The 14871-nt window shown below is 42.8% G+C and overlaps 1 protein-coding gene across 1 annotated transcript in view; it reads left to right on the top strand.

The window, feature by feature from the left end:
• Positions 1-800: 800 nt before the first annotated feature.
• The window catches only part of KCNK3 (potassium two pore domain channel subfamily K member 3), a 114533-nt gene continuing 100462 nt past the window's right edge, over positions 801-14871 (top strand). The window contains exon 1 of the mRNA XM_070947090.1: positions 801-1083. Coding sequence (XP_070803191.1) covers positions 801-1083 — 283 coding nt within the window. The remainder of the gene's footprint in view (positions 1084-14871) is intronic.

Here is a 14871-nt window from a genome sequence, read left to right as displayed (position 1 = left end):
CAAGGAAAGTGATCTTTTGCAGGATTTTTTGGAACACAGTTTCAATCATAGAGTAATAAGTGAAAATAAGAATATTTTAAGGAAGCAGGAATTAGAAGCTGATTAGGGAGGGCACTCACACCACAGGCACTGGACTACAAGACAGGTGAGATGGGGCGAGGCAGGCAAGTTGTAGTAGCAGCAGCCTTGGGCAGATGGTAGGAGCAAGGAAGACAAAAAAAAAAGAGGGGCAAAGGTGCTAGAATAGGAGACAGAGTAATGGGCTAAAGGGATTTAGAAGGCATCTTGGCCAGGACCCGCTTAGATAGTACCACTGGTATATACCGGGATAGCTGAGAAGAGAGAAAGAAATCTCAAACAAGAGCCTAGTGGGATGCTGGAAGTTCAAAGGCGAATCTGTAGGAGCCCGCCATCCAGCCTCAGGTCGCCTCCCCGGCCAGCCCAGTAGTCCTTATAAGGGAAGGCGGCAGCCGCAGCGGCAGCCGCGACGACGGAGGTGCAGGGTTGCGCTGGAGGTGGTGCTGAAAGGACAGCTCCCGTCCCTCCCCTTCTCCCTCCCCCTTTGGAGCTGAGCGGCGGGTGCTGCCTGCAGAACGCGCCGCCTTGCCCAGCACAGCCGCCGCTGGAGCCTCAGCAGCGGCAGCAGGAGCCGGAGCAGCAGCCATGAGCCAGGCAACCGCCGCCTCTCTTTCAGCAGCACAAGTAGCCGCCGCGTCCGCTCCCGCCTCCCGCGGGGCTCCCCAGCAGCCGTCCGCCGCCGCCGCCGCCGCCGCCCGCGTCTCTCCCAGCTCGGCGGGACCATGAAGCGGCAAAACGTCCGGACTCTGGCCCTGATCATCTGCACCTTCACTTACCTGCTGGTGGGCGCCGCCGTCTTCGACGCCCTGGAGTCCGAGGCGGAGACGGCCGACCGGACTAAGCTGGAGCAGAAGCAGCTGGAGCTCAAGAGCAAGTACAACCTCTCCGAGGCCAACTACTGTGAGCTGGAAGGGGTGGTGCTGAAGCTGAAGCCCCACAAGGCCGGCGTCCAGTGGAAGTTCGCCGGCTCCTTTTACTTCGCCATCACCGTCATCACTACCATAGGTAAGGCGGGGGACAGCTGGGCTCCGGCAGCGCCTTTCGCTGCGGCCTCAGGGCGCTTTCCGCCCGGCCGGAGTGATCCCCGGCTTAAATTCCTCCCCCTCCTCCCCAGCCCACCAGGCACCCGCATCTTCCGCCTTCCCTTTTGCAGTTTGTCTCCTGCTTTTGTGTGTGTGCCGGACCTTTTGGCTGGTTTAGGAGTCTCTTCCTGTTCTCACGAGCAGGCTGGAGCGGATCAGCCCAGGAGAAGAGTTCGGCAACTTTATTCTGGGGAAAGAGACGATCCAAGAATAGAGATTGGGTCCCTCTTGTTCTCAGTTAGGTCACTACTTTTGGGAGGCGGCTGAGTGGGTGATATCTTGCTTCCTTCTAGCCTCCCCAAAGCTGGCTTACTACTGTCCCATCAACCCAGCACATCCGCTCTTTTACTCCCTGGGTGTGATGGCTGTTTTGGTCCTAGAGTACGCCGCCTGTGAATAGTTTTCTCTAGGTAGCTCTGAAGCGCCTGACTACATCCTGTGCCTCCTTTCCTGCTCTATCCCGCATTCTCGCCCCTGGTTTTCTTCCGTTGCTTTTGCGCTCCCCCATCCCCCCCCCCGCCCCGGGGAGGAGCAGTCGGGGAGGCTCACTCGGGAAGGCATCCCGTTCCTCGGCGGTGCCTGGGCATCTCAGATTCTCTCTCTCGTGTTCTTCAAGTCAAGCCGTTACCCGCGAATGGCCTTGGGGCTCTCCTCCCCTCTCTTCTCCAGGCTCCCCAGTCTGGCTGTGGAAGAGTGTGCGCGTGTGTGAAGCCTGCAGTGCATGCTAAAGCAGGGGGAACAATGGAGACAAAAGATTTTCCACCGAAAGCAGAGCCTTTCACTCTTCTTTTCCCCCACCCCGAATTTGTTTAGCCCGAGAGCGAGTGCGCCATATCTGAAGGCGTGTTGCGGGTTGCGGGTTATAATCCGTTGTAGCAGCTGCCAGTTGTGGGGCGTGGGGGGGGGAGGAGGAGGAGAATACCTGTGGGGGGAAATTATCTAAAGGGTTCCAAGTCAGGGGCAAAGCTCAGCTTCCCCCCCACCCCCACCCCCCAAAAACCCCTTCTTGGGCTGGGTAACTCCTTGGGCTAAAGAGATGAGAAAAACCACTGCATTTCAACCACATCCCTAAACTAGGCCCAGTGAAACTCTTCTGAGTAAATATGTGCAGAAGTGAGCTGTTAAAGTATCTATTCTGGAGCACGTGCTTGAGAAATTAGAACATTCTTTGCCTCTTTGAATAAACAGACTGACTTGAAGAGAACTCCACTGTATTTAATAGATTTCCTTCCTATGTGAGTCTGTCCAGGACTTCAGCCCTAAGGAGTTGTAGAACAGTGTTATTCTTTCTCTGTCCAACAAGTTTTCCCTTCCCTGCCTCTTGCTTACCAATCAACCCACTACCCCTCTCCCTCCTTTTCATACAGGTCCCTTAGAATTATTTAGATGTCCACATATTATTCTCCCCCCCCCCCCTTTCTTTTTTAAAGGGAGAAGAGATTTGCTTCCTGGTTCTCTGTTGTCCTGAAAGCATAGGGATGGTTTCTGGAGGGAACTCATCATGACTTTTGAACAATGTCTGAATTGTTCAAAATGAACAATATGAATAAAGCATCTTCTGACTCTATCTGCAGTGCATACATTCCCAATCTTTTGCTTATCATCCTGATGGGAATGGAGAGGTTTTCCCTTGACGAGAAGAGAATCAGGAATTGTGTTTCCACTCTGCTGCACAAGCAAGCTCAAAAATTATTAGGTCTTAGAAAAATACCTTATGTTAAGACCAGCAATCTTCCAACCCTTTACAGGAGAGCAAGTGTCAGTGTGTGGAATGGCACATATTGCTGAGTAAGCACACTCATAATTTCACTCATAGACCTCACCCACCTTATCAGGCAGGGGATTATTTTTGGTGCAGTAAAGGGGCAGGTTATAGCAAATTGTTCCACATTATAGGTGAGAATTGAGAAGGGGAAGGAGCTTGCTCAGTGCCCATTGGTGGGGAACTTAGAAAACTCAGTCACTTCAATGCAGAATTATGCCATGTTTGGCTAATGGCAAAGTTTTTCTTTATTTGCTGATAATTTATCTTATGTAAGAATCCATGCAGTCTTAGCTTGGGGGTGAGAGTTTAGGGGGGGAAAACATTAATAAAACAGACTCTTTGTGGGGAATGGATAAGAGGCAGCACGGATAGTAACAGATGAATTTTCAAACTGCATCACAAAATTTCACTTTTCCACTCTATTCGCAAGTCAGTTCGATTTCACAGTAAATGTTATTGTTGCATCTAAACAATTGTATCCATATTTACTTTAAAGTGAGTTCTGTTGAACTCAGTAAAATTTACTATTTTACTATTTACTTAAGTAAACATATACTTGTGTCATCTGTGGAGTGAACACTATGTTCTTTTTATTTTTGTTCCAACATTTCTGTTCTTTAACAGGACAAAAGCCGTTTCTTTGATGCTTTTAAAACTAAACGTTATACATTTTGCAACATATTAAGCCTGCTTCAGATAGAGCATTTTTAAGGACAAACAAATGCAACTGGGTACAGTCTGACATGTAGAGGAAGAGATCAGTTTAAGCTCCTAATTCTTGCTTGCAATCAGATTAATTCCTGATTTATGTTGCTGCTACATAACAGAGTAGAATTCTGGCCAAAGCCTCACAGGGACCAGACAGCCTTGAAACAGCTTTCAATGAGTCCAAATTATTTTTTGAATCTCTGGCTCTTGAAGCATTTCTCTACACCCTGTCCTTCTAAGACAGCTCTTCCTGCTCTCAATCATTGTGTCTTATTTTTAGAACATTCTCGTTGCTTTGGATCATTTCTTTTAAAAATGCAAATCTTTATATACTGTCCTTGTCTTCATGGTCACAAAACTCTTTCAGAGGGACCATCTCTTGCCCTGCCTAATATAAGTAAAGTTCACCCTTCACTCAAAAGAATGAGATAGCACTACAGAAACAGCCATCAAATAATTAAAGCCCACTAGCTGTTAAATGCAATCACTGTCGACAATAATCAAAAGCTGAAATACCTATTGGGCAACCTTATAAAAAAGGTTGGTTTTGCATATTCTCTGAAAAAGTAGAGCAGCTGCAGATCATACAGATGAACATCATCTGCCAACCTAAGGCAACCAGAAGAAGTCTTGTGGCTTGGTCCACAGACCCTGATTTATTTATTTATTTATTTATTTATTTATTTATTCATTTATTTATTTATTTATTTATTTATTTATTGGTTCGATTTATATGCCGCCCTTCTCCAGAGACTCAGGGCTACTTACAATGCGTTAAGCAATAGCCTTCATACTTTTGTATATACCTGCTTAGTAGGGCTTTTGGCCCCCCCAAGCGGTGTTCTTTTTTTATACAAAGTCAGCTTATTGCCCCCACAATCCGGGTCCTCATTTTACCTATCTCAGAAGGATGGAAGGCTGAGTCAACCTTGAGCCTAGTGAGATTTGAACTTGCAGTAATTGAAGGCAGCTGGCAGCTAAGTGCTACTTTAACAGCACTTTAGTCCCCTGCACCACCAAGGCTCTTGCCAATATAGTATTGGCATCACAAGTAGCTCCCACTTTCAGGAAGAAAAACATCCATTGGATTAAAGTAGGGCAATGATATATACCAGACTAGGAAGGGTTGGAGGCAGGGGTGGGTTCTACTTACCTTTACTACCGATTCACATTATGCATGCGCAGATTGCTTCTGATGATGTCCGGGTCAGTGGGCGGAGTCTCCCACCGCTTTTACTACCAGTTCTATAGAACCAATCCGAACCGGGGGCAATCCACCACTGGTTGGAGGGTCATAACAAAGGTTCTGAAACTGCCCTCCAAAATGAAGTGATAGCTAGTGGAATGTCCCCAAATTTAGCCAAATGAATCCCTGGAATCTGGACTTTAAAGGTAATGGTTCCCCGGCACATGCATGCTAGTCATTTCTGGCTCTGAGGCGGTGCTCATTTCTGTTTCTAAGCTGAAAAACCAGTGCTGTCCAAAGATATCTCCGTGGTCATGTGGCCGGCATGACTAAATGGTGAAGGTGCATGGAGCGCTGTTACCTTCCCACCAAAGTGGTCCCTATTTTTCTATTTGCATTTTTTATGTGCTTTTGAACTGCAGAAACTGGGACAAGTAATGGGAGCTCACTCCATTACGCAGTGCTAGGGATTTGAACCACTGAATGCTGACCTTCTGATCGACAAGCTCAGCATCTTAGCCACCGAACCACCACATCCTTTTTTGGGACTTTAGCAACAGATTATCATTGTACTGCTTTTAACTTTCCATGGGGCAAGGGGAGTGACATCACATGTGTCATAATATCACTGTTCACTTGCCATCAATACAGGGCTTAGATGCTTTAGCCTCTGCTGAGTGAAGTCTCCAAGTCACTTTTAAGGACTATTTAGTAAAGCAGTCTCTCTCTTCAAAGATGCAAAAGTATGGATCAGTTGATGCCTAACTGAGTTCAGGTTCTCACTGCCAACTTTCAGTGTATGTTCTTAGACCTTGCTGGAATTCTGCATGCTTTAAAGCTGCTAATTTACCTTCTGCTAAAAGCAATTCCCCCTCGTAGGCATGTGCTTGAATTTGATCAAACTGAATTTGTCAACAAACCATAGCCGGGTTCATGTGTAATGCAAGCAAGGTATGATTTACTAATTACAGTAATTAAGTTTAGTACTGTTGACCTTGAAAGAAACAAAGCACCTTTTGGTTTAGCAATAAATGTGTACCCAGCCAAAGACTTTGTGAAGCTTATGTCTGAGTTAACATAGGCTTCTGGTACAAGTGACGATTCCACATGCATCATGACAATAACCCTTCTGTAAATTATGTAATTTGCATGAATGACATCATGATGCACACAATATATTTGCCTTTTTCTCTCTTCCTCCATGCCCATATAGCTCTCCATTGCTGTGTTTTTGTTATTGCCAAGTAAGGAAAAAAAATATGAGCAGGAAAGTCATAATGGTTGAAATAACACAACATACGTCACCCGAAACTTGAGCTAACAAAAGTAATATATAAGATGCTATATTCAAAGAAACCATATTAGAACTTAAAACAGTGGCTTAGGTCATATGTTATGCTGAACCACTAGCAAACCCCCTTTTCCATTTTAATCAGTTTATTGTTCTGCAAACTTCCAGGACAGATTTCAATGCCAATATTAGCCGAACAGCTGTCAGTGAAAGGAGATTATTCTAGGAACTTTTGCAAAGTCAGTGAAAATACTGAGGAAAACCACTGGAGTTATGTGAAATTATTTTGGGGGCGGTGACAGAAATGGGGAGGGGGCATTTTTTAATATAAAGTAATTTTAGCCACTTTAAAATATAAATTGGCTATCAAGAAAGGTAGCGATTAAGTCAAAATCCACTCCATTTTTTTAAAACTTCATTAAAGATAAAGACTGATTAAAATAAAAAAAAAAAGCAACCCCCCCAAAAAAGTTTAGCTGGCTGGCTAAACGAACACAGTTACTAGCTAAGCCACACACAAAAAATACCCTGCAATAACGGGAATCACTTGGCATCTGAACGTAGGAAGGATGGTAAACTAATCATCTGAATCAGAGATGTCACAATCTCAGGGGCTTTGCTGGAAGGGTTCTTCTGTTCCACTTCCCCACCCTTTAGAAATTTATTTGTTTGTTTGTTTGTTTGTTTGTTTGTTTATTTGTTCAATTTATATGCCGCCCTTCTCCGGAGATTCAGGGCGGCTTACAATGCGTTAAGCAATAGCCTTCATACTTTTGTATATACCTGCTTAGTAGGGCTTTCGCGCCCCCCCCCCCAGTGGTGTTCTTTTTTATACAAAGTCAGCTTATTGTCCCCACAATCTGGGCCCTCATTTTACCTACCTCAGAAGGATGGAAGGCTGAGTCAACCTTGAGCCTGGTGAGAATTGAACTCGCAGTAATTGCAGGCAGCTGGTGCTACTTAACAGCACTTTAGTCTGCTGCGCCACCAAGGCTCTTCACTCTTGGTGGGATACAGAAGAACTGACTTTCTGTAAGTGGATCAGTAAGAAGAGGAAGGAGGTCTTAGGTACAAAACCTGTTACAGATGCTGGGGTGGAGAGTACAGCATGCAGAAAAGGAGATGAAACAGCTCTGATTAGTTAGTCAGTTACCACAAATAGGAAAACATTGTGGAGAGGCCAAGGGTAGACTGAAGTGAGATTTCCAAAGACAGGGTGGTTCAGCATTTTGTGGGAATCAAACTACACTCTTAGTATATTGCATGTGAACCAGGCCCTTAAACCATACTATGGTTTCTTCAGCATAGCACATTATCCTTGCTTACTCAGATTTAAGATTTAGCGTATTATGTGAATCTAGCAACTCTTCCATTTTTTGCAAATCCTCTATGCCAGAGGTCTCCAACCTTGGCAACTTTAAGCCTGGTGGACTTCAACTCCCAGAATTCCCCAGCCAGCTTTGCTGAATTCTGGGAGTTGAAGTCCACCAGGCTTAAAGTTGCCAAGGTTGGAGACCCCTGCTCTATGCTGCCCACTTAACTCCAGTGAAGGGTGTGGCTATATGCAGATAATTCAGGCTCTTGACCTGAGACAGAAATCAGCCTTGGTTTGAGTCAATTTACAACTACATTAATTGAAAGAGAAGGGCCCAATTGGGAACGGGCAGTCTTGGCTCAATGGCACAGCTTCTACTTTAAAGTGCCAGTTTCATTCTTCTCCTAACCTGCTCCTAACCTGCTCTTTTTGGGATATGCTGGGATCACAGCTGTCAACTGGTATGATAGGAATCATCCAGCACATCTGGAGGACACTAGATCAGGGATGGCAGTGGGGAGTGGGGCACAGAGGTCGTTTCTAAAAACGTTTGTGACCCTTCAGTAAAGTTTATTCATTGATGCTAATGGCATTGTTGATGCATTAATGATTAATTGTATGGTGTTGTCCCAATTGCTCCTAGATATTTTATAAAGAATCAAGATCTAAATATAATGATAGCAATCGCAGCAATAATATTACAGCTTCTACTGCTACTACTAACTTTCAGCACTTCCAAAGGACCTACCTTTGATGGCAGAGCTAAGAATAATTCTGGAAAAATCCTCAAGTTGCTGTAACTTGTGTTGAGCTTGGCTCCTGATGGAATATGCTTCTGTTTAAAATATGATTTTTTATAAGAAAGTGAACTCCACTGAGAAATGCTTTTAGATAAACATGTTCAGGTTGAAGCTAGCTATACATTATGCATAAATGCACTTTTTGAAAAGAAAGGGAATGTTAAAGAATTTGAGAAGCAACGTGATGTGTGTGCAAATGGCTAAGATTGATTGATCTTCATCTTGTACAGAGAGAATTAAGGATAATCCAAGTAGAGAGGAAGGAAGGAAGGAAGGAAGGAAGGAAGGAAGGAAGGAAGGAAGGAAGGAAGGAAGGAAGGAAGGAAGGAAAAAGGGCTTTCCCACAGATTCTCTACTCTTTTTTTGTTGTTGTTACTTTTTAAAAGTAATTTATGGGCATCCTTCCATGAATTTGTGCATATACATTATTTCTTTTCACCCACTGTAAATTCTCAAACTTGGCAACTTTAAGATGCGTGGACTTCAATTTCCAGAATTCCTTAGCCAGCCATGCCATGCTAGAGTGTTAGCGCCTAAAAATGGAGACCATATAGAATCGTGGCAAGATCAACATTTACTCAGGATTTCTATTTAGGCCAACCAGAAAAGGGTGTTATGCATATTTCATATTTCTCAAAGTCACTGTGTATGAATTAGGTGGCCATATAAATCTATTTACAGTAATAAATAAATATATCTGAACAATAATATATTCTAGAGAGTGCAGATTTAATTCCCTCTATAAGAAGATAGTAATCTTTTTGGCATATACGCAGGTGGAGCTAAAGTACAGACAAAATTTCAACAAAAAGTCTCATTTAGGCATATATTTATTCAACTGATTTCCACGCTGTTTCCTATGTCAAAAGACATTTCATATTTTCAAGTTATTGATAGCTCTGGTTATTAAGAATCATTTGCTTATAATTTCCAGAATAGAATAGAATAGAATAGAATAGAATAGAATAGAATAGAATAGAATAGAATAGAATAGAATAGAATAGAATAGAATAGAATAGAATAGAATAGAATAGAATAGAATAGAATAGAATTCTTTATTGGCCAAGTAATTGAACACACGAGGAATTTGTCTTGGTGCATATGCTCTCAGTGTACATAAAAAGACAAAATACATTCATCAAGAACCATAAGGTACAACGCTTAATGACAGTCATGGGATACAAATAAGCAGTCAAGTCATGTTAGAAAACAGTCAATATAAATCGTAAGGATACAAGCAACAAGGTTACAGTCATACAGTCATAAGGGGGAGGAGATGGGTGATAGGAACGATGATTAATAGTAGTGCAGACTTAGTAAATAGTTTGACAGTATTGAGGGAATTAATAAAGTGGAGGTTTGCCTGGACCATCCAAGAATTCTGCTTATATCCTAGCTTTGCAGGCATAGGAGGGTCACTGTAGCAAAGAGAACTGGAGTAGAAGGAAGTGTAAGCTTAATCATTAAATCAGGGGTCCTCAAACTTGGCAGCTTTAAGACTGGCTGGAGAATTCTGGGAGTTGAAGTTCACAAGTCTTAAAGCTGCCAAGTTTGAAGACCTCTGCACTAAATCTTTTAGCAGCTAACTGTTTTGCTCCAGGCAACTGGGCCTCCTTTTGCAGAAAATTGTCTTTTCTTTCTTCTTTACTGGGTTCCAGCCCAGGTTTCAAAAAGCTTGTTGGTCATTTGCCCAAATCTAAATTCTAAAAAAATATAACCTTATCGCCATTTGAAATAAAATGTGGGGGAAAAAATAACAATAGAAGAGAATATTTGTAGTCCCGGGTTGAACCATGGCGCCTGGCGCTCTCTAAGCTTGGTTGTTTTCTTGCAGATGTTTCATTACCCAACCAGTGTTATTACCTAGTTGGGTAATGAAATGTCCAGGGACCCCCTGAATAAAGATGGAGATATGGAGATCATTAGCAAAGAGAATGTTGAAGGATAGCAACCAAACAGAGAAACCAGAAAACTTGCAGAGTGAATAAAAGCAAAGCTTCTCTTTTTAAGAGAGAGAGAACCCGAAACTGATTTCCAATAGAGTTTCACCTTTAACTTTTAAACTCAAGAACAAAAGTATGTCAACGCAGTCCATTAATTTTGAGTGGCATATTTATATCAGGCAGAGCAGTCTTTCTCACATTCAGGGACCTCACCTTGACCTTTGAGAGATAGGCTTTCACAAAGATAAGTGTGTGGTTTTTTTTTTTTCCAAGAAAATACCTTAGACGTGGAATTAAAGTTTAAATAAATACAGCTCATGCAATTTGAGTCCATGCATTTAATAATTTATCCCCTCGGTGACTTTAAAAAGTACAATTCTTCAGTACCATCAGTAGACTGCACTCTGATTCAACAAAACCTCTTCATTTGGGTCCCAAGAGCCTTGGTAGTACAGTGGTCTAAGGCACCCTGTTATTAAGTTGGTTATTAAGACCAGCTGCCTGCAATCACTGCAGGTTCGAATCTCGCCAAGGCTCAAGGTTGACTCAGCCTTCCATCCTTTCTAAGGTAGGTAAATCGAGGACCCAGTTTGTGGGGGCAATAAGCTGACTTTGTATAAATATACAAAAGGATGAAGGCTATTGCTGAGCACATTGTAAGCTGCCCTGAGTCTCCGGAGAAGGGCGGCATATAAATCAAATTTTTTTTTTAAAAAAAAGGAACTTCCCCTCTGCCTGTCCTGATTTATTATTGATGTCATTTGTAGCCTACGTTTCCACATGAAATGATGCTCAAGGGAGCCAGTAATACATTATGATACAGTAACATTTAGAAAAACATCATTTGCAATCAAGAGGAGTGCCCACCAACAGGCAAACACTCACCTTTTATCAACACAGACTTTGCTTAAACAAAGTCTGTCTAGATAACAATGAGTTTGCCTGCTTGGGAGAGTAGCAGAAATGAAGTTAGCCTGATCTCCTTTTTTTTCAGGGAGCTCCAGAAACACAGGTAGTTCTCAACTTACAACAATTCATTTAGTGACTGTTCAAGGTTACAACGGCATTGAAAAAAGTGACTTATGACAGTTTTTCACACACGACTGTTGCAGCATCCCCTTGGCCATGTGATCAAAATTCAAATCCTTGGCAACTGGCTCATATTTAGGACAGTTGCAGTGTCCCAGAGTCACATGATTAGCTTTTGCAACCTTCTGACAACCAAAGTCAATGGGGAATCCAGATTCGTTTAACATCCGTGTTGCTTACTGAACAACTGCAATAATTCACGTACCAATTGTAGCAGGAAAGGTGGTAAAAGGGGGCAAAACTCACTTAACAAATGTTTCACAGAGCAACATGAATTTTGGGTTCAATTGGGGTCGGACGTCGAGGACTACCCTGTATGTGCAGGAACTCTTTGGACTGCTTGTGCCCCTTAACTCCTACCTTGCATGCAAATGTTGGCAGAAAGAATCCCAAATAAGAATGGCAGGAGAGACCACCGCATGGCCTCTGAAGAGTGACATGGGTGGAAGAGCCGTTGGGAGCAGGGTAGCCTGTCCAACTCTCCCTGTTCCCACCCCCCTCCCCAGGACAGAATGTACGCTATCTGTGGCATTTCTGCCCTGGCCTTGACTGATCAACACCGCTCTACCGCCTGTTCAAAATTACCCTTGGCTTCACTCATGTGGCCCTGCTTATCTCCCCAGTCATTTCCTGAATTGATTTTCGGATGGTCAAGGTAATCTTCGGTGGAAGGATGGCTTTCTAGCTAAGTCTCTGTGGCTATTCTTTGGCCCCAGACTAGAATTCAGCTTGTCAAAGACTTTGTCATCCATAAGAGATGCTCACACAGATTCCCACTGGGCTTGCTCTGGTTAAGCTTGATTGGCTGAGAGATAGTTGTTTTCATGTTAAGCCTGCACAGATTTTGGACAGGGGTTTTCTCTTAAAAGCTTTCTTGGTGTTGCAAGGCCTGTGAGCAAAAATCTACAATTTTCAAATGGGGGAAAAAAATCTATTCTGTGGCCAGCATGACTTTCTCTCATTTGAGGATATTATTCACGTTCCAGTGCCCTAACAACCCACCCCATTTCACCTGTAAATGCTGTCTCAATTGCACCCATCGTAAAACTAGACCTAAACTAAAATGTAAATAATTAAATCTGTGACTGCAGATCAGAAACGAATAGCAAGAGCAGGCTGCTTCAGCAGTTGGTAATAGAAAAGTCATGTGCTGTTCCGTATATCTGAGCATTCAATCAGAGAGCAAGAAGAAGTGCCACATGTCACAGAGCTGTGCAGTGTTTTGGATTTGATTTCAAAAAAAAAGTTCTTTGGAGCAAGTGGTGGCACAAATGTAGCCCCTGTCTGCCTGCAATTCCTTAAGACAACTGCTTTTTCCTGGAATTTCCTGGAATTACAGTCCAGGTCTCTTAAAGGACCAGAGGATTGATTTAGTGTAGGGGTTATGAGAGATCATTGCAGGGAGGCTGGGAAAGGACTGGAAGGGAGACTGAACATTAATAATCAAGACCTGGAATCCATTTGCAGATTATTATCTAAATAGGTCAGTCCGGGTGTTGAGAAACCTGGGAAAAAGAGTTTCAAACCATTCAAAGTGAGTCTGCTTTAACGAGAGTCTCCTATAAACGAGAGTTGGGGTTTTCTCTTGCCATTGCCAAGATTCTGTATTTACTCTCAGACAAGAATGAAAGATCCCTTATTGGAATTCTTGCTTATCTTGCCTAACTAATCAGGGTTAAATTCACTCTAAGAAAGATTGAGCCAATTTTAGGAGTAAAGTTAACCTCCTGGCAGCCAGCAGTGTGCAGCAGCTGCCAAAAAAGCCAACACAGTTCTGGGCTGCATAAACAGAGGGATAGAATCAAGATCACGTGAAGTGTTAATACCACTTTATAATGCCTTGGTAAGGCCACACTTGGAATATTGCATTCAATTTTGGTCGCCACGATGTAAAAAAGATGTTGAGACTCTAGAAAGAGTGAAGAGAAGAACAACAAATATGATTAGGGGACTGGAGGCTAAAACATATGAAGAACGGTTGCAGGAACTGGGTATGTCTAATTTAATGAAAAGAAGGACTAGGGGAGACATGATAGCAGTGTTCCAATATCTCAGGGGTTGCCACAAAGAAGAGGGAGTCAAACTATTCTTCAAAGCACCTGAGGGTAGAACAAGAAGCAGTGGGTGGAAACTAATCAAGGAGAGAAACAACTTAGAACTAAGGAGAAATTTCCTGACAGTTAGAACAATTAATAAGTGGAACAACTTGTTGCAGAAGTTGTGAATGCCCCAACACTGGAAATTTTAAAGAAGATATTGGATAACCATTTGTCTGAAGTGGTGTAGGGTTTCCTGCCTGGGCAGGGGGTTGGACTAGAAGACCTCCAAGGTCCCTTCCAACTCTGTTATTCTATTTCTATTTCTAAATTGACTCCATCGCTTGACCCCTTGGTAGTGTCCCACAACTTAACTCCTCTTCCTCACCAGGTCAGTGCAGTGTATTGTGAGGTACATTTACTGTGGAATGCATTATTTTATCCTGATGTTGGATCTGAATCTGCCAATGTCATCCAATGACATACAAAAGTCATTCCATCTGCCAGACCATGGAGCTAACATTTATTGCCCAAGCAAATCCCTGTAATTTTTTTCACACAAATTGAGGGTTCTCTTCTTTAGCTCATTTTGCCAAATGATGCTTTGCCCCAAAGTGATAGTTATGAACACCTTGCATTCGTACATTTCCTTGCTTATTTACCATGAAAGGCTAGGGTTTCTCTATTTTTGTCTAATAATAAAAATATTGCTCCATCAGACAAAACACAGACTACTGATTGCTAGATAGAGAGGAGATCCAAGAAAAGAGAAAGAGTACGAAGCAGAACTTTTTATAAGTCCAAATCCCTGCTCTGTGAATAATCATTATTAAAGCACAAGCTTTAATAGAACCAAAATAAATGTTTTACATCTACGATGTGGCAGCTTCTTGAGATTCCAAATAAGATATATAATGGTATATTTTCCTTTCCTTCTTTCCTTTCCTTTCCTTTCCTTTCCTTTCCTTTCCTTTCCTTTCCTTTCCTTTCCTTTCCTTTCCTTTCCTTTCCCTTTCCCTTTCCCTTTCCCTTTCCCTTTCCCTTTCCTCCTTTCCTTTCCTCCTTCCCTTTCCCTTTCCCCCTCTCTCCCCCTTCCTTCTCCTCCCTCCCTCTCTCCCTCCTACCTACCTTCCTTCCTTCCTTTTTTCCTTTCTTTCCTTTATTTGCAACCAATCTTGAATTCAACAACTCTGAGCAGTTTACAATATAAAATTCATCAGAGATTTGACTCCATTTAAGGCAGCTCTATGTATAAAATGCTTACCTGATATATTAAGTGTGTTGTGTGAACTCTTAGGAAGGGACTCTCAAAGCAAAGTTTTTGAACTCGATTATTACTTGAGACCAGCTTTCTTTCTATTACAATTACTACCATTGAGAAATGACTGATCAGGCTCTATGAGGCACTCTTCTAATGTCCTATATAAACCACCATTCTGATGTCCTACCTAAGTCACCACTCTTTTCATTCTGCTGCCTAAGGCAAGGGTATCATCCTGCTTCACGGGCGAGCCAGTCTTGGCAGAGGTGAGAATCTTTTTTTTTTTTTTTTAATTTGATTTATATGCCGCCCTTCTC

Source organism: Pituophis catenifer, unplaced genomic scaffold, assembly GCF_029215685.1.
Source record: "Pituophis catenifer annectens isolate HBS135680 unplaced genomic scaffold, rPitCat1.0.hap2 SCAF_1, whole genome shotgun sequence".
In the NCBI taxonomy this organism is placed as follows: domain Eukaryota; kingdom Metazoa; phylum Chordata; class Lepidosauria; order Squamata; family Colubridae; genus Pituophis; species Pituophis catenifer.
The sequence above is the reverse complement of the archived record's forward strand: the minus strand, read 5'-3'. Positions and strand labels throughout refer to the sequence as shown.